The sequence below is a fragment of the Cherax quadricarinatus genome, chromosome 8, assembly GCF_038502225.1.
Source record: "Cherax quadricarinatus isolate ZL_2023a chromosome 8, ASM3850222v1, whole genome shotgun sequence".
Lineage (NCBI taxonomy): Eukaryota > Metazoa > Arthropoda > Malacostraca > Decapoda > Parastacidae > Cherax > Cherax quadricarinatus.
In genome coordinates this window covers 4,436,431-4,454,974 of record NC_091299.1, presented here as the reverse complement: position 1 = coordinate 4,454,974, position 18,544 = coordinate 4,436,431, and the positions used below count along the sequence as shown (strand labels likewise).

Sequence of the window (18,544 nt, the reverse complement as noted above, 5' to 3'; positions counted from 1 at the left end):
ATACAGTATTTTTTGTATCTTTACTAAGCTTTATTGCCAGAGCAATACGTCTAATAATCTAAAGATAACGCAATTTATCTTCATTTTTATTAAAATATGTTTCAAAGTGCAAAATAGTGGTTTTGAGGCAGGAACCTGATTGACTTCCAACTCTGTTATTATTATTATTATTGTTATTATTATTATTATTATTATTATTATTATTATTATTATTATTATTATTATTATCTACGCAGAAAACTGTCTCCCCATGGACATATTAAATTAACTAAAAACAAGGATCTTTCGGCGTTGCTACTACGTTATTTCTCTTAATCAGCTTATGATAAAGGTTCATGAATATAAAAGCCTGGTTGTCAATGCCACAATTACCAATGATTACTACCACCCACAGCGCCTTACACACACAACTGCGCCTGACACAAACTCGTGAACAATGCGCCTGTAGGAAACTGTAGTAGAAGGGCAGCAATAGCAATGTACAGCAGCAAAGGGAAGGCCAGTAGATAAATGTAAAAAATTTATATAGCTGAAGGTTAAAGGGTTGGGAGTGATGGAGATAACAAGTATCTGTTGTTATCAGGAGGAGGCCAATAGAACGTAGGAGGGTACTGTAAGGCAGTTTGCTGGTACCATTCCTCATCGGTTACACATAGCTTCCCTCCTTATCAAGGTAATTATTATTATGTTCACGTTAAGCGCTTAATTACCTTGTTGAGGTAAGTCGCTTTACATCAGGAATATTTGCAAGGGCAACTTTAGTCCACATTGCTTAAAAATTTTGGGTCTAAAGGACCCCAATGGAAATAAGTCACTTTGGCTATTTTGGGTTATCCCAGGTTCTATACACATATGCTACTATGTATGATAATCTATGTAACTGTATTTGTGTATACCTGAATAAACTTACTTAGTCTACTGTATGAAAAGGAGTTCCGAAGGGACTCAAGCTTCAGGGCCCCGAAGATGTAGGCCCGCCACTGAATATATTCATGAGGCAGGCTGCTTTGGCCTGCCTCATGGTTGGCGAAAACACATGACGCCCTAATCCACTGGACCATACGATCCTTAGAGGGTCATGGGTTTTCGCTCACCATGAGGCGGGCCAAAGCAGCATGGGTTCGAGTCCTTGGCTAGTCGCAGTGTTGTTATTGATCAATACCACTTGTTCGTGGTCACAGTAATATATATATATATATATATATATATATATATATATATATATATATATATATATATATATATATATATATATATATATAAACATTAAATAGAACCAGGATGAAACTCACCATTTTGTTCTGAGTGATTTATAGTTCGTATTTCATTTTTTATTAAAGAAGAATAATTAATCTACATGGCACTATAAGAGCTAAAACCAGGTCCTGTGCGCCTCAACAGGTAGACACTGTGCCTGTTTATAAAGGAACTTTCGCCTGGCATTTTTTTACTACATTGTTCTCTATCAATTCCCTTGATATGCATGAGTCAAAAAGAATTCCCAGGTATTTCACTGAATATACTGAAGTGATGGGTTTCCTATTATACTGAACTTTAAAAGCATTTACCTTTTTCAAAAAAATTTTCGTGCCAGAGAATATGGCTTCTGTTTTCCCAAGATATAGCGATAGTCTGTTGTCTACTGACCAGACATGCAGGACTCTAGTTCTAGTGATAATATATTAGCTATATCTTGTGGGTCTTTACCTGAGACTAGCAGCGCATTGTCGTCTTCATACAAGCTTACACCTGATACTGATGGCCATACCATTCACATAACAAAAATAGTGAAATCCTCAGAATACTGCCTTGGGGAACCACACATCTTATCGGCAGGGGTTCTGCTTCTGTATTATTGATTTTGACAATTTGTTTCCTGTTGCTCAGATAGGACTTAAACCAGCCTGCAGGGCCTATGCCGATAGCTTGTAGTTTCTTACATAATATATTATGGGTTACTGTATCGAAGGCCTTTTGTAAGTCTAGGGGCATCAATACTTATGATATTCCCTAAGGCCTTTGAGTTCTCAGGTAGTCCATCAGATTAATTAGGGAGGTGTCGGTCGAGTAAGAGTTTCTGAAACCTGATTGTTAATTATGGAGAATGTTTTTGTTATTAAGATACTTAGCTACTTTACAATACACCGTCTTTCTCTAAAATTTTGGACATCACACTAAGCAACACAGATCGGGCCGCGGGGGCGTTGACCCCCGGAACTCTCTCCAGGTAAACTCCAGGTATGACCTGTCTTTGTAATACTCATTTGTGCTTGTTATCTGTTTACAATAATGTTTTACCACTGAATACTTCATTGCTTAGTTAATCTTAAGTTAATTTTAAGCCTGCCCGTAATGCTCTGAATTCAAGTGGCTTTGGCATGCTGCATTTAACTGTATTCTTTTGTACTTCTCTGTATCATGTTCAAATTAATAAATAAATAAATAAATAAAAAACAGGTCTATAGTTGGTGACATCAGACCTACTGTTTTTCTTGTAGAAGTAACTCTGGCCTCCTTGAACCCCTACCTGGAGGGTATTCCGGGGATCAACGCCCCCGCGGCCCGGTCCATGACCAGGCCTCCTGGTGGATCAGGGCCTGATCAACCAGGCTGTTACTGCTGGCCGCACGTAGTCCAACGTACGAACTACAGCCCGGCTGATCCGGCACCGACTTTAAATATCTGTCCAGCTCCCTCTTGAAGGCAGCCAGGGGCCTATTAGTAATTCCCCTTATGCCTGGTGGGAGTCTGATGAACAGTCTTGGGCCCCAGACGCAGTTCTTAAGTTTTCAAGCAGGGAGTTCCTGATTTTAGGCCCTTTTATGTACATTGAATTTTTGTATAGATTTAGCCGGACACGGGGAATGTCATAGAGATGTTTGTGTCTGGTATTATGTCTATGGGTCTTGTCACAACTATTAAGAAAGTGTTTTAGTTCAGGGGTAATACTGGAATTTATGGTTCTGTAAATGTAGATTGCAGAGTAGTAAGTGTGGATGTTCTGAACAGTAAGTTTAGGTCTTTGAAGAGTGAAGGGGGGGGGGGAGGGTGTTGCCTAGCATTGGATTGTGTGATAATTCTTACTGCGGCGGCTTTTTGTTGGGTTATTGGCTTTAGGTGGATTGTTACTGTTGATCCCCAGGCACAAATGACGTATGTGAGGTAGGGATATTATTATTATTATAATCAAGGGGGAAGCGCTAAACCTGGAGGATTATACAGCGCCTGTGGGGGGGGGGATGTGGAAGGCATTCAGGCTTAATTCGGGGAACTGGAGCACAGATCCAATTCCCTAAATCAAGAGCCCCTCACCAACATCAAGGAACCTTCCTTGAGGGGGAGGTAGGGATAGATGAGTGAATAGTATAGTGTGTGTAGGGCTGATTGTGGTACGTAGTAACGTATCTTAGAGAGGATCCCAATTGCTTTGGATACTTTTTTTGTTATGTGTTGGATATGGGTGCTGAAATTCAGGTTGCTGTCAAGGTGTAGACCCAGGAATTTGCCCTCATTATGCTTAGCAATAGGAGCACTGTGGATCTTAATGTCGAGTTGTGCAACACCTGCTGTTACCAAACAGAATATAGTAGGTTTTGTCAGTGTTAAGTGTAAGCTTACTGGCTGTCATTCAGGTTGATATTTTTTTACTAGCTCTTCGTTAACAATGGTGTTGAGGGAGGCAAGATCTGGGTGGGAGATGACGTAAGTCGTGTCGTCAGCAGAGAATTGGTTTCAGGTATTGTGGTACGTTGGGGAGATCATTGATATATAAGAGGAAGAGCAGAGGACCAAGGAGACTTCCCTGAAGCACTCTAGTATCAAGTGGTCGGGATGATGAGGTTGTGTCTTTAATGGAGACATGTTGATACTTGTTAGTAAGGTAGGATTTGAAGTAAGTGCATGGCCTCTTATACCATAATGGTCAAGTTTGTGGAGTAGGATGCCGTGGTCTACTGTACCAAAAGCTTTCCTTTGGTCAATAAAGAGTCCTAATGGATATCCATTATTTTCCAGTGCTGTGTAAAGCAGGTCTAGCATTTTTACTATTGCATCGTTTGTGCTTTTGTTTTTCCTGAAGCCAAATTGGCAGGGGTTGAGTATGCTTTGTGCTGTTATAAACGAATATAGTTTCTTGTGCATGAGTTTTCGAATTATTATTATAATAAAAAAGAAGCTCTAAACCACAATGGCTATACAGCACTGCTTGAGTTTTCGAAGATTTTGGATAGTAACGGTAAGTCTGATATTGGCCTGTAGTTATTTACATTTGTGGGGTCACTTTTGTGCACTGAATTTTTGTATAGATTTAGCCGGACACGGGGAATGTCATATTATTATTATAATCAAGGGGGAAGCGCAAAACCCGTAGGATTATACACCGCCTGTGGGGGGTGTGGCAGGCTTTCAGGTTTAATTCAGGGAACTGGAGCACAGATCCAATTCCGTAGATCAAGAGCCCTTCACCAGCATCAAGGGGGGAATGTCATAAAGATTTTTGTCTGGTATTGTGCATATGGGTCCTGTCACAACTATCAAGAAAGCGTTTTAGTTCAGGGTTAATATTTTAATTTATGGTTCTGTAAATGTAGGTTGCACAGTAGTAAGTGTGGATGTTCTATGAAGGGTGGGGGGGGGGGTGTTGCCTAGGATTGGATTCCGTGATAATTCTAACTGTGGCTTTTTGTTGGATTATTGGCTTTAGGTGGGTTGTTACTGTTGATCCCCAGGCACAAATGGCATATGTGAAGTAGGGATAGATGAGTGAATAGTATAGTGTGAGTAGGGCTGATTGTGGTACGTAGTAATGTATTTTAAGAGAGGATCCTGGAGTTTACCTGGAGAGAGTTCCGGGGGTCAACGCCCCCGCGGCCCGGTCTGTGACCAGGCCTCCTGGTGGATCAGAACCTGATCAACCAGGCTGTTACTGCTGGCTGCACGCAAACCAACGTACGAGCCACAGCCCGGCTGATCAGGAACCGACTTTAGGTGCTTGTCCAGTGCCAGCTTGAAGACTGCCAGGGGTCTGTTGGTAATCCCCCTTATGTATGCTGGGAGGCAGTTGAACAGTCTCGGGCCCCTGACACTTATTGTATGGTCTCTTAACGTGCTAGTGACACCCCTGCTTTTCATTGGGGGGATGTTGCATCGTCTGCCAAGTCTTTTGCTTTCGTAGTGAGTGATTTTCGTGTGCAAGTTCGATACTAGTCCCTCTAGGATTTTCCAGGTGTATATGATCATGTATCTCTCCTGCCTGCATTCCAGGGAATACAGGTTCAGGAACCTCAAGCGCTCCCAGTAATTGAGGTGTTTTATCTCCGTTATGCGCGCCGTGAAGGTTCTCTGTACATTTTCTATGGCAGCAATTTCACCTGCCTTGAAAGGTGCTGTTAGTGGGCAGCAATATTCCAGCCTAGATAGAACAAGTGACCTGAAGAGTGTCATCATGGGCTTGGCCTCCCTAGTTTTGAAGGTTCTCATTATCCATCCTGTCATTTTTCTAGCAGATGCGATTGATACAGTGTTATGGTCCTTGAAGGTGAGATCCTCCGACATGATCACTCCCAGGTCTTTGACATTGGTGTTTCGCTCTATTTTGTGGCCAGAATTTGTTTTGTACTCTGGTGAAGATTTAATTTCCTCATGTTTACCATATCTGAGTAATTGAAACTTCTCATCGTCGAACTTCATATTGTTTTCTGCAGCCCACTGAAAGATTTGGTTGATGTCCGCCTGGAGCCTTGCAGTGTCTGCAATGGAAGACACTGTCATGCAGATTCGGGTGTCATATGCAAAGGAAGACACGGTGCTGTGGATGACATCCTTGTCTATGTCAGATATGAGGATGAGAAACAAGATGGGAGCGAGCACTGTGCCTTGTGGAACAGAGCTTTTCACCGTAGCTGCCTCGGACTTTACTCTGTTGACGACTACTCTTTGTGTTCTGTTTGTGAGGAAATTATAGATCCATCGACCAACTTTTCCTGTTATTCCTTTAGCACGCATTTTGTGCGCTATTACACCATGGTCACACTTGTCGAAGGCTTTTGGAAAGTCTGTATATATTACATCTGCATTCTTTTTGTCTTCTAGTGCATCTAGGACCTTGTCGTAGTGATCCAATAGATGAGACAGACAGGAGCGACCTGTTCGAAACCTGTGTTGCCCTAGGTTGTGTAATTGATGAGTTTCTAGATGGGTGGTGATCTTGCTTCTTAGGACCCTTTCAAAGATTTTTATGATATGGGATGTTAGTGCTATCGGTGTGGAAAATTGCATTTATCTGAATGTATTATTATGTACATAACAGTAAATGAACAGATAATTATTATTTATCAGTTAGACAAGTAGGAATTTGGGACACCTAGATCGCAAAAAATGTCCCCCTTTGATACCTACCACTGTCATATCCACAAGTTGCTCTGGACCTATTAATTACCAATGAAATATGTATCACCAGGAATACTGGTAAATATATAAATTTGTGGACTGTATATTAAAAATAATAAATGGTTATATATATACACAATTACATAACAGAAGGAGAATATCTTAATCATAACACTCACCAATTTGACTGGAGATGAATGTATCATGTACAGGACCCCCCCTTTTGCCTACATTTATGAAAATTTTACTGGCCAGAAATTAAATATAAATTAGACAGCTTATCTGAGGTTCCTGGAGTTGTCCTGTCCTGTCGCCTGATATCTCAAGTTATGCAGGAATGCACATCCAACAATTTCGTCTCCTATTTGAGAGGTGTCAGTCCAATTTTAACCTCTAGAGCACGAAAAATTCTTCCCATTACACTAACGTATCCAATTCAAAAACCAAAATGGCGACTCTCCTCCCCAGCCGCAGGTTTCCCATTTTCGATAACATACTTCTTTTAAAAATACAATATAGGGCATCTACTTACCTATAAATTACCGTACTTCCGGAAAATATATACAGTATTTTCCACAATCGGTCTATAGCTCTTTGCTATTGCTTTACTGCCCCCTTTGTGGAGTGGGGCTATGTCTGTTGTTTTTAGTGAGTGTGGGATGACCCCTGTGTCCATGCTCCCTCTCCATAGGATGGTAATTATTATTATTATAATCAAGGGGGAAGCGCTAAACCCGGAGGATTATACAGCGCCTGGGGGGGGGATGTGGAAGGCATTCAGGCTTAATTCGGGGAACTGGAGCACAGATCCAATTCCCTAAATCAAGAGCCCCTCACCAACATCAAGGAACCTTCCTTGAGGGGATAGGATGGTAAAAGCTCGTGATAGGGGCTTCTTGCAGTTCTTGATGAACACGGAGTTCCATGAGTCTGGCCCTGGGGCAGAGTGCATGGACATGTCATTTATCGCCTGTTCGAAGTCATTTGGCGTCAGGATAACATCAGATAGGCTTGTGTTAACCAAATTCTGTGGCTCTCTCATAAAAAATTCATTTTGATCCTCGACTCTCAGTCTGGTTAGCGGCTTGTTAAAAGCCGAGTCATATTGGGACTTGAGTATTATTATTATAATCAAGGGGGAAGCGCTAAACCCAGAGGATTATACAGCGCCTGGGGGGAAAGGATGTGGAAAGGCATTCAGGCTTAATTCGGGGAACTGGAGCACAGATCGGGACTTGAGTAGCTCACTCATTTCCTTGCTGTCATCTGTGTAGGACCCATCTTGTTTAAGTAGGGGCCCAATACTGGACGTTGTTCTCGACTTTGATTTGGCATAGGAGAAGAAATACTTTGGGTTTCTTTCGATTTCATTTATGGCTTTTAGTTCTTCCCGCGATTCCTGACTCCTATAAGATTCCTTTAGCTTAATTCAATGCTTGCTATTTCTCTGACCAGTGACTCCCTACGCATTTCAGATATATTGACCTCTTTTAGCCGCTCTGTTATTCTTTTCCGTCGCCTGTAAAGGGAGCGCCTGTCTCTTTCTATTTGATGGTGATTCCTTCCTATTCCATTTAAGAGCTAAATTTTTTTTTTTTAACATACTGGCTCTCTCCTACTGAGGCAAGGTGATTCCCCTCCCCCAAAAAAAGAAAACCATATTATTATTATTATTATAATCAAAAAGAAGCGCTAAGCCACAAGGGCTATACAGCAAGAAAACCATAAAGCTTATATTCTTTAAACCTTTAATAATTTATACAGGAGAAGGGGTTACTAGCCCCTTGCTACCAGCATTTTAGTCGCCTCTTACAACACACATGGTTTATAGAGTAAAGACTCTTTTAAAAGGGGAAACAACACTTGTGCAACATTTTGGATATCTTTATTCTGGAAGCGTTTTTGCCATGCAGTGGCTTCTTCAGTTCGATGCAGAAAAGGTGGAAGATGAGGAGGAATTTGAGGTAATCAGTCCCTCAGCCTGGACTGAACATATTGACTCCAGGCTGAGGGACTGATTACCTTAAACTCCTCCTCATCTTCCACCTTTCTTTGCATTGGACTGAAGAAGCAACTGTGTGGCAAAATGTTTCCAGAATAAAGATACCCAAATGTTGCACAAGTATCTATTTATCAACATGTTGGTCTTATAAACCATTTGTTCACAAAAGGGGAAATCTTTCTTTCTTTCAACACACTGGCCACATCCCACTGAGGCAGGGTGACCCAAAAAGAAAAACAAAAGTTTCTCCTTTTAAATTTAGTAACATACACAGGAGAAGAGGTTAGTGGCCCCTTGCTCCTGGCATTTTAGTCGTCTCTTACGACATGCATGGCTTACGGAGGAAGAATTCTGCTCCACTTCCAAAGGGGTAAATATCCTTTCTAATAACGCCAAGAGGAGAGGGATTGTTGGAGTTTATTTAGATTCGACCTAAGGAAGTTTCAATCCCTTAGATCAAAAGCCCTTCATTACAGGTGGGGCCTTTCCTTAAAGGGGGGTTGTCTGTAGTAGTAGTAATATTAGTTATGCTTTGTGATGTCCTGTGCATCTGTTCCATCAGTCTCCTCAAAAAAAAAAAAAAAAAAAAAAAAAAAAAAAAAAAAAAAAAAAAAAAAAACTCATTTTGTTTGAAATTTCCTTAGCTTGCATGTTATTCAGAATTTTTACACAATTAAAATATCTGAATGGAATAAACTCATTATACTTTATTAATTATATGTAGAGAGTTTTTGTTGCTTCTGTGCCAAAATACATTTCAGGGGTCTTGAATATATTCACAAGAATAAACTTTTGTGGGTCATTCATTGCTGCTCCATGGGGCCTGAACTTCATGTTAAACAAGTTTTCCTCAGAAATTATACTACCCTACATTATCCGTACCACAGTTCTCTGCGAAAGTAATCCACAGTACCTAAATATTTTTTCATGCTCAAATACATAACTTCTCCCTCTATTTGCAGTTAAGATACAACATGGAGGTGAGAGCGCCAAAGGATGATGATCTGAACCAAGAAAATCCTTCTGAGGGAGGTGATGACAAAGCATGGATGAAAGTCAGTGACATACCTCGGAGGTTTGATGAAATGCCCCAAGAAGAAGAAGAGTGGATCCCTGTTGCAAGCATTATTCGTGCCCAGAGGGAAGAGACTGCAAGAAAGGAGGCAGAGCAAAACAAAATTAGGCCACCATTAGGGCTTCATTTAAATTCAGTGCCTGTACATCAGCAAAAGCCTGTAAAAAAGAATCCAGAACCCAAGAAAGAGGTTACAAAAGAAATGAGCAAGAACAAACCACCAGAAAAAAATACTAATTTAAACACTGAATTATTAGTTGAAGACAGGAAGGAATCTGATGAAGAGATTGATAATGTAACTAAGGCCATGATTGACTGGGGTCTTAAGGCCTCAATCCTGTATGATCCAGGGAAGAGAAGAAGTAGTACTGGCCAGCTTGGTTTGAAAAGCTCTCCTGTTAGTCCAGTCAGTAATGTGGAGAGATTTTCAAAAATATCAGCAGAGAGTTATAATAAAAATTATGAGGCTAAATACAGCTCCTCACATTCACGAGACAAACCCGAATACGGACATGACCGCGAAGGCCTCCCCAGTGATTCTTACCAATATCACAGGAGACGGGAAACACTCCCTGAATTGTATGGTAGGTCTCATAGTCATGAAAATACTGAAAGGCGGCAAGCATTCCATAAAGATCCTCATTATGAACAACGATACCGAGAGAATTACGCTCACAAACAATGGCGGGATATTCATCATGATACTGAACCAGATAAGGACTATGATTATCGTGAGCCTAAGCAAGATTATGATCAGGATCTAAGCAGAGACAAGGATTATGAGTACTATCAGGAACATGATGGTCAAAGACAAGAATACAGGCAAGATTACTACAGGTACCACGACTCAGATCCATACTATGAAGAAGATCATGATCTTGATCACAGACAAGAATATGAGCATAAAGAACATGAGTACAACAAAGATGACAAATATGGATATAACAATTACCAAGGTCACAAAAACTACGATCAACATTATCATCGTGGTCATGACTTGGGTTACTAGGACTGTAAACCTGCTAATGTGTACAAATTCCTCTCTTTAATACAACTACAAACAGCAGCTCCATGTGGTTGAATTAAACTTACAAAATAATTAAACTGCAGCACTTGGGTATACTGTATACAAATATCTTTTGCTAAGCTGAAATGAGTTGAGCCACCAGGAGCATAAGAGAGGTTTTTCCAAAAAGGTGACTCCTAGTGATAATGGAAGATTTTACATGAGTGAGATCGTTAATAGAGCTTCAGTCTTTATGATGATGAATAGGTACACTTATCACCAGGTCCACATTAAAACTGGAGCTCTAAATATCAACTTAGGTGCCATGGTAAACCACAAAACTTTGCAATATTAGAAATAATAATCACTTTCTTGCACTTATGTTATTTCCTTGTTGGAATCTTCAAACCAGTTATCTAATAATCCACAAGGGATTCCTTTGAAAAACTTAAGGAATAACATATATGAATCCATTCTTACACTGTAAGTGTTACAAGTGCAGTTTTGAACATCGCTTAGTTTTGCCCACTCACTGCGCTGCCAAATGTGTTATAACAGTCTTTTTAAATTTGCTTATTTGTTAAATACATGTTTTACAGGTTTATGTAACCCTACCATAACCTAAAGTACAATTAAAAAAAATTCAGTTGTGAATATTTAGTAACCGAGGCTGGAAATCATATATAAAAAAAATGAAGAACGGCTGCATATCTTTAATGGTTGTCCTAGGCAATAAGAGATGTTTCAGCAGTCACTTGAAATAATCAAAGCTCTTAAAGTACAGCATGTATATTAAAACTAGCTACAAAATTTCTCATATCAGTAAAATTATTTAGACTGCATTATTATTACATTTATGGGGAGAGTGCTAAACCCATAGAGGTCATAGAGAGCCCTTCACCAGCATCAAGGAATCCTCATTATGGAATATTTAGCTTAAAAAAGATAACTGTATATTCATAGCATGAATATTTGGTTGATAAAAATAATTCTTTTCCATGGGGAAGTGGAACAGAATTCTTCCTCTGTAGCCTATGGGTGTCATAAGAGGTGACTAAAATGCCAGGAGCAAGGGGATAGTAACCCCTTCTATTGTATATATGACTAAATGTAAAAGGAGAAACTTTGGTTTTTCCTCTCGGGCCGCCCTGCCTCATTGGGATACAGCCGGTGTGTTGAAAGAAAGAAAAATAATTCTTTTGCTACTGCATTAAGAATGACTCTTAACCCAACTAATAAATAAAATTTCAGTGCTGTATTTAATTTTTTTTTATATGTTGTAGTTATCAACAAATATATGGGTATTTTTTATTTCAACACCAGCCATCTCCCACCGAGGCAGGGTGATCCGAAAAAGTAGAGGGGAAAGATTTGTTTACATTTAGTAATTTATACAGAAGGGGTTAAAAACAGTATTATGTGATTTTAATTAAATGAGAAAAATGTGAAAAAGACATATTTTATTAGATAGTAAGTCTTAGAAAGTCAATACAATAGTATATTGTGTGGGGTTAGTAGTTTTCTTGTATTTCTTGTGGTAATACTGTATACACGTAAAAGCATTTATGTACTTTGGATAAACAGTACAATATTATATCTTGAGAAGGTTTGAATACCTATTAATGCTAATGATTTTTCTCTCATATTTATTTCCTATCACATATACTTATAGTAGTTGGGAATTAGTGGTGATATAGAATTAACATGAATTTCTCTTATATATCAATAATAAAGATCACATATTTATGTCTAATAAATCCTTTATCACTAGCTTAATAAACTATAAGCATAACTACTGAACTTAACTACAATAATGAAATTGTATGCTGAATTTCCTTTTAAAATTATTATTCCATATATTAGTTCCTATCTCCATATTTGTGATTGTATTTAGTAGTAAATATTAATTTTAGTCTGCCTGAAATGCTTCACATACCAATGTGATTGTATTTAGTAGTAAATATTAATTTTAGTCTGCCTGAAATGCTTCACATACCAAGAGGATTTTAAAAAACTAATCATACTATATAGAGATATAATTCCCAAAAATTCTAACTGTATTCTTAGAAATAAAATTTGTATTAGTAACAGGATAAATTAACACTTGTGCTTTTGACCATTGGTAGTTGAAGTGTTATATATTTTATAGTTTAAAATAAGGGAGCAAGAGACTAGTAACCCCTTCTCCTGTATTCATTACTAAATTTAAAAGGAGAATCTTTTGTTTTTTCTTTTGGGCCACCCCTCCTCGGTGGGATACGGCCGGTGCGTTGAAAGAAAGAAAGTTTAAAATAAAATATAAATCCCTGTTTGCTCTTTTTTAGCACAACATAGATCTCTCACCAATGTAGGGTAGCTCAAATTATTATTCGTATATCATCAGGAAATACCACAACAAGCACTGTGAGGGACACAGTGCATAAGAGGAATGGGAGGTAATCAGGTTTAAACTCAGGAAGAGAGGGTAGCTCAAATTCACTGGATCAAGTACCCTTCACCAGAGTCATGGCATTTTCCCTTGAAGGGAGGGTGATCCAAAGAAGGAAACACATTTACCATCACTGTTCAGCAGTGCATAGATGTTACAATACAAATAATCTGCTGAACCACATCATCTTAACTCATGATCTTCACTTCTTATTCTTTGCATATTTCCACCACACCCTGACCCCATATATGACACTTCCATAGACCCCAGCCAACTCCTAACTGCAACATTCAAAAACCAGGATTCACAACCATAAAAAAAGTGGTAGTACATATTCTTGTATATAGTAGGGCACCACTTACATGGCAGGTTAGGTTCTAGGCTACTGTCGGAAACCAGACATCGCCGGAAAGCAGAATGCCTTTTTTTCCCACTTATAAATGCATATAAATGCCATATAGCAAGTTTACACTAACATATACAGTGGACCCCCGGTTTACGATCAGCTCCCAATGCGACCACGTATGTAAGTGTATTTATGTAAGTGCGTTTGTATGTGTATGTTTGGGGGTCTGAAATGGACTAATCTAATTCACAATATTCCTTATGGGAACAAATTCGGTCAGTACTGGCACCTGAACATACTTCTGGAATGAAATAATATCGTAAACCGGGGCTCTACTGTATTAAGTTAGCAATAGAACTAGGCATTAAAAACAATAAAAAGTAAAATACACATACAGTACATTCATTAATCACCTTAATATATTTGTAGTCTTAATGTAGGGCAAGAGGTGAGTTTTATTTGTAGGAAGTCAGGTTTGGGAAGTTTGGTAGCCAGCCAGGTCAGCCCACCCCACCAGAGTGATAAAATACACATACAGTACATTCATTAATTACCTTACAATATTTGCAGTCCTAACATAGGGTGAGAGGGAGTTTTATTTGTAGGAAGTCAGGTGGTAGCCAGCCAAGGCAGCGCCCCCCGCTCCACTCCACTCACACGTAATGTAAACAAACCAGGCGAACACATCTGGTTTTTGTCACTTTACACTGTGTACAAGTTGTCTCCACGTTGATACAGTAGAATAAATAGAGAGAAACACTCCCATTCTCCTGTAACACCGTTTTTAGAAGAAATGATGCCCTGAGTGAAGGCATACTAAAGGAATAATTTTCTAGTTACCCTCAGTAATGTTGTAGTGACACATTTTCTCTAATGTTGGACTATAAGTCGCCTGGCTAACCCATCTCATATTTATGTTTATTTATTCTACTGTGTGGTGTATTTATCATGTTTATATGTTACAAACGAGTGTTTATATAATTTTGAAAAAATATCACAAATGGATTAATGGAAATGTCTATATTAATGTAATATACAACATTTAATGCGCCCAAGAGATTACGTATTACATGAAGAGTAGAGAGACTCTTATTGATTTTAATGTGTACCTGCATACCAGCACAGTGTGTAAGTATATTTAGGTATAGGTACACACATGTATAATTATTGGAGTACATATAAATATGCAATAACTTTAAAACACTTGAAATTTTGGAAAAAATTCAGACATAATAGAGAGATGTGCACTGTATTTGAAAGACCACTCGCTGTATAGCAAGTTTTGGTCATAATTTGAAATCGCCATATTAGCAGAATGCCACAAGGCAAAATGCCATAAAGCGGGGCCCTACTGCATATAATTTTTGAATCACTGATAATTTCCTTTATCTTTCTAAAGACTTCTCTTTACTGCAATTGTCCTCTTTCTTTTATCCCTTCTATCATTCAATTCGTCTTACATGAACAAATCTGCCAACACATCCACTCCCCAATTTTTTTTAACAAGTTAGCCATCTCCCACTGAGGTAGGGTAACCCAAAAAGAAAGAAAATCCCCAAAACAAAAATACTTTCATCATCATTCAACACTTTCACCTCACTCATACATAATCACTTGTCTTTGCAGAGGTGCCCAGAACACAACAGTTTAGAAGTCCCTCCAAACTGTCAATATCCCAAACCCCTCCTTTAAAGTGTAGGCATTGTACTTCCCATTTCCAGGACTCAAGTTTGGCTAACTAGAAAGGAAGGGACCTGGGAGTAGTAATGTCTGAAGATCTCACTTTCAAGGATCACAACAGTGCCACGATCGCACATGCAAAGAAAATGATAGGATGGATAATGAGAACTTTCAAAACGAGAGATGCCAAGCCAATGATGATCCTTTTCAAATCACTTGTTCTCTCTAGGCTGGAATACTGCTGTACATTAACATCTCCATTCAAAGCAGGTGAAATCGCAGATCTAGAGAGTGTACAGAGATCCTTTACTGCACGTATAAGTTCTGTCAAGCACCTTAACTACTGGGAATGCTTGGAAGCACTTTGCTTTCTCCATATTCATAATTAAACACTTAATTAAGATTGTTTTGCAACATATTTAAAATTGATTTGAAACATAATTCCTGTATGTGGAGCACAGATACAGTAAACTAAAAGTACACTTAGTTCTTGTGTAAAAATAAAATATAAATTTAAGATTCCAAAAGAGGCTTCTAAAAACATTAAAAACACAAATTGTAGAAGGTCTCAAACAACACTGAAGTGTTCATATAACTCAGTTTCTAATTAGAAAAAACAGGTGGGGTGTATTTTCATTCTTCATAGTTTTATCATGGCATGAGACATCAAAATAAAAACTTCATCTGCATCTGTCTTCTCTTCAGTACCGTCAACGGTATACCTTTGTATCCACCATCACGTCTAATTGAGCACATCTCCATTCTTTGTAGAGCTGACATGAAGTTCATCAAGGGTCTGCTGTCTACCCATTGCACCCTGTGGAAAACACAGAAACAAAAATATACAGTACACAAAAAACAAATCTTAAATTACCTTTGATGAGTTTTGAGTTTTTCTACTCCCAGACCCCAGCCTTAGGCCAGGCTCATCTTACTCACATACAGAAAAGCATAATAAATTTTTTTTAACCCTTTCACTGTCCATCACGTAGGACTATGTTATTGATGCCAGGGGTCAGTCACATAGATCTGTGTCATGAGCTCAGATCACCCAGATAAACTGTTAGCAGTAAATTTTGACCTAGATATGAGAGTGGGTCTATGTAGTGAGTATGTACAGTGTAATAAAAAATCCTGCCTCATGTGGCAAATGATACGAAAAGCAAACCTCTGACCCTGTGTTTGTTTTAAAATACAGTCGAACCTTGGTTGTCAATTGCATTACTTGTCAAATAAATCAGTTTTTGAATGAAGTGTTTGAGAAAAAAATGTCCTGGTTTTTGCACATTCTCTTGGTTGTCAACGGACAAGTTTTTGCGTGTACAGAATAGGACAAAGCAGCTCAGGTCACATGCTCAGGGAATGCATGCTGGGCACTGGGTTGAGAGCATGGGTATGAGTCAGTATAGCCACTAACTTGCATGCTGTAAAGATCTCTTGAGCTTTTTTGTGCATCTTGTGATTTTTTTTTATTATTTTGCAGTTTTGGTGCAATTTTATTTTATTGTGAGATAAGCCATCACAGGTCCAAAGAAGGATATCCTATAATATGTAAACCCCACATTGTAATCTTTATAGAGAATAAAGTTGATTTGATTTGATTTGATAAAAGTGAAAAGTTGTAAAAAGCACTGTTGAGTATAAAAAAGAAGTTATTAGAAAGTATGAAGATTGACTCTGCGTGGTTGATAGAGCACCTGTCAAGGAAATGTGCGTTAAATGGCCTGAAGTGCAGGAGTTTGCTGAAAAATACCATCCAGACAAAGCAGTGCCCATTAGTCTCTCTAACATGTACAATGACAGCGTAATGTTTCAATTGAGGCGAGTGTTAAAATGGGGCCTGAAACAAACCTCACTGGACAGGTTTTTAGAGACAAAGAACCAGTGAGCCAAAACAAGGTGTTAGTGGTGAAAAGAGACAAGAAAGAAACAATACCAGAAGGACAGTTGCCTGACATATTAATAGCTGACTCTCCTTCTAGGAAGTAACATCCCCCATCCTCTCCTCCACCTCCTGCTTCCAGTATGCCATTAGCTCTCTGACAGGTAAGGGGCAGTTAAATTTTCATTTACTGTACAGTATTTCAGTTAAAATTTTCATTCAGTATTCATTTTTACAGTTTTCCTGTGCTGTATAATTTTATACATTTTTTACGTATTAGTACATTTTTAATATACCCCATGGGGAAGTGGAACAGAATTCTTCCTCCGTAAGCCATGCGTGTTGCAAGAGGCGACTAAAATGCCGGGAGCAAGGGGCTAGTAACCCCTTCTCCCATATAAATTACTAAATTTAAAAGAGAAACTTTAGTTTTTCTTTTTGGGCCACCCTGCCTTGGTGGGATATGGCCAGTGTGTTGAAAGAAAGAATTATTAATATACAGTGGAACCTCTACTTACGAGTGCACCCACGTGTGAGTTTTTCCAGACATGAGCAGTCGCTCAGTCGATTTTTTGCTTCCAGACACGAGCGAAATTTCCAGATATGAGTGGGCCTCAAGGGAGGTTCCTTGAGGCTGGTGAGGAGTTCTTGCTCTTGATCTAGGGAACTGGATCTCATTTGTTTGTTGGACTATCTTTGAAACTTGGGCAATGTATGATGGAAAGATGCTTCATAACGTACACCAAAATTGAAAGAAATTGGATCATAAAAAACAGAGTTCACTTCTCAGCCATTAGCCACGCCTTAGCGGTATACGTGTATTTTCGTGTGGTTTTTACATTTGTATTCTCATTTTTTTGGTCTCATTTGATAGAATGGAAGATATACTGTACTACAGAATTAGATACAATTTTGATTGATTTCATGATGAAAAGTACCTTGAAATTGAGCTCAATGTAGCAGAAATGTTTGATTTTTGCCGATGTTCAAGAGTAAACAATACCTGTCCGAGTGGCCATTCCAAATACGCAGTCAAAAATAGATTGACATTATTTATACAATTATTACAACAATGCAGTAGTTTGCATAACAGTAAATCTTCTATTTTTTTGTGTGTGAATAAAAATTCCAAATGGTAAGCAAGAGTATTATAATAATTATTATAATAATAATACAGTGGACCCCCAACATTCGATAAATCCGACATTTGATGCATTTTAACGCAAAAATTTGGCCTCGACATTCGATGAAAAACCCGACATTCGATACGATTCGTACAAGACGTGTCCATGTGTGGCCTGAACTGCACCGTGTGTGCCAGTGTTTACAAGCCAGCCAGTGTGCGCGCATCTAAGGATACATTCGGTACATTCTATATTATCCATATTATCACTGTTTTTGGTGCTTGTTTCTACAAAATAAGTAAGGATGGGCCCCAAGAAAGCTTCTAGTGCCAACCCTTCAAGAAAAAAGGTGCTAATGACTATTGAAATGAAGAAAGAGATAATTGCAAAGTACGAAAATGGAGTGCGTGTGTCGGAGTGCATGATGATTTGGTAAAGAAATTGCCTGCAACTAGTGGTGATGTGAGTGAATTTAAGGCCAACAAAGGTTGGTTTGAAAGATTTAAGAATCGTAGTGGGATACACAGTGTGGTAAGGCATGGTGAGGCTGCCAGTTCAAGTCCTAATGGAAGGGGATTCCCCTTCTAAACACTAACACCATCCACACTCTCCCC

At 38.8% G+C, this 18,544-nt stretch overlaps 2 protein-coding genes across 5 annotated transcripts in view; one reads left to right on the top strand and one right to left on the bottom strand.

Annotated features, from left to right (window-relative positions):
- Nucleotides 1–548: 548 nt before the first annotated feature.
- On the top strand, nucleotides 549–12,779 carry LOC128685364 (probable serine/threonine-protein kinase kinX). Its single transcript, XM_053771860.2, has 2 exons — nucleotides 549–673; nucleotides 9,352–12,779. The coding sequence occupies exon 2, from the start codon at nucleotides 9,364–9,366 to the stop codon at nucleotides 10,471–10,473; it is 1,110 nt and encodes a 369-aa protein (XP_053627835.1). The 5' UTR covers nucleotides 549–673; nucleotides 9,352–9,363; the 3' UTR covers nucleotides 10,474–12,779.
- LOC128685363 (uncharacterized) overlaps nucleotides 11,912–18,544 on the bottom strand; it is a 109,322-nt gene continuing 102,689 nt past the window's right edge. For all 4 annotated transcript variants that reach the window (XM_053771856.2, XM_053771858.2, XM_070082784.1 and 1 more), the window contains one exon: nucleotides 11,912–15,741. In XM_053771856.2, the coding sequence (XP_053627831.1) occupies nucleotides 15,667–15,741 (75 nt within the window). In that variant the 3' untranslated portion in view covers nucleotides 11,912–15,666. The remainder of the gene's footprint in view (nucleotides 15,742–18,544) is intronic.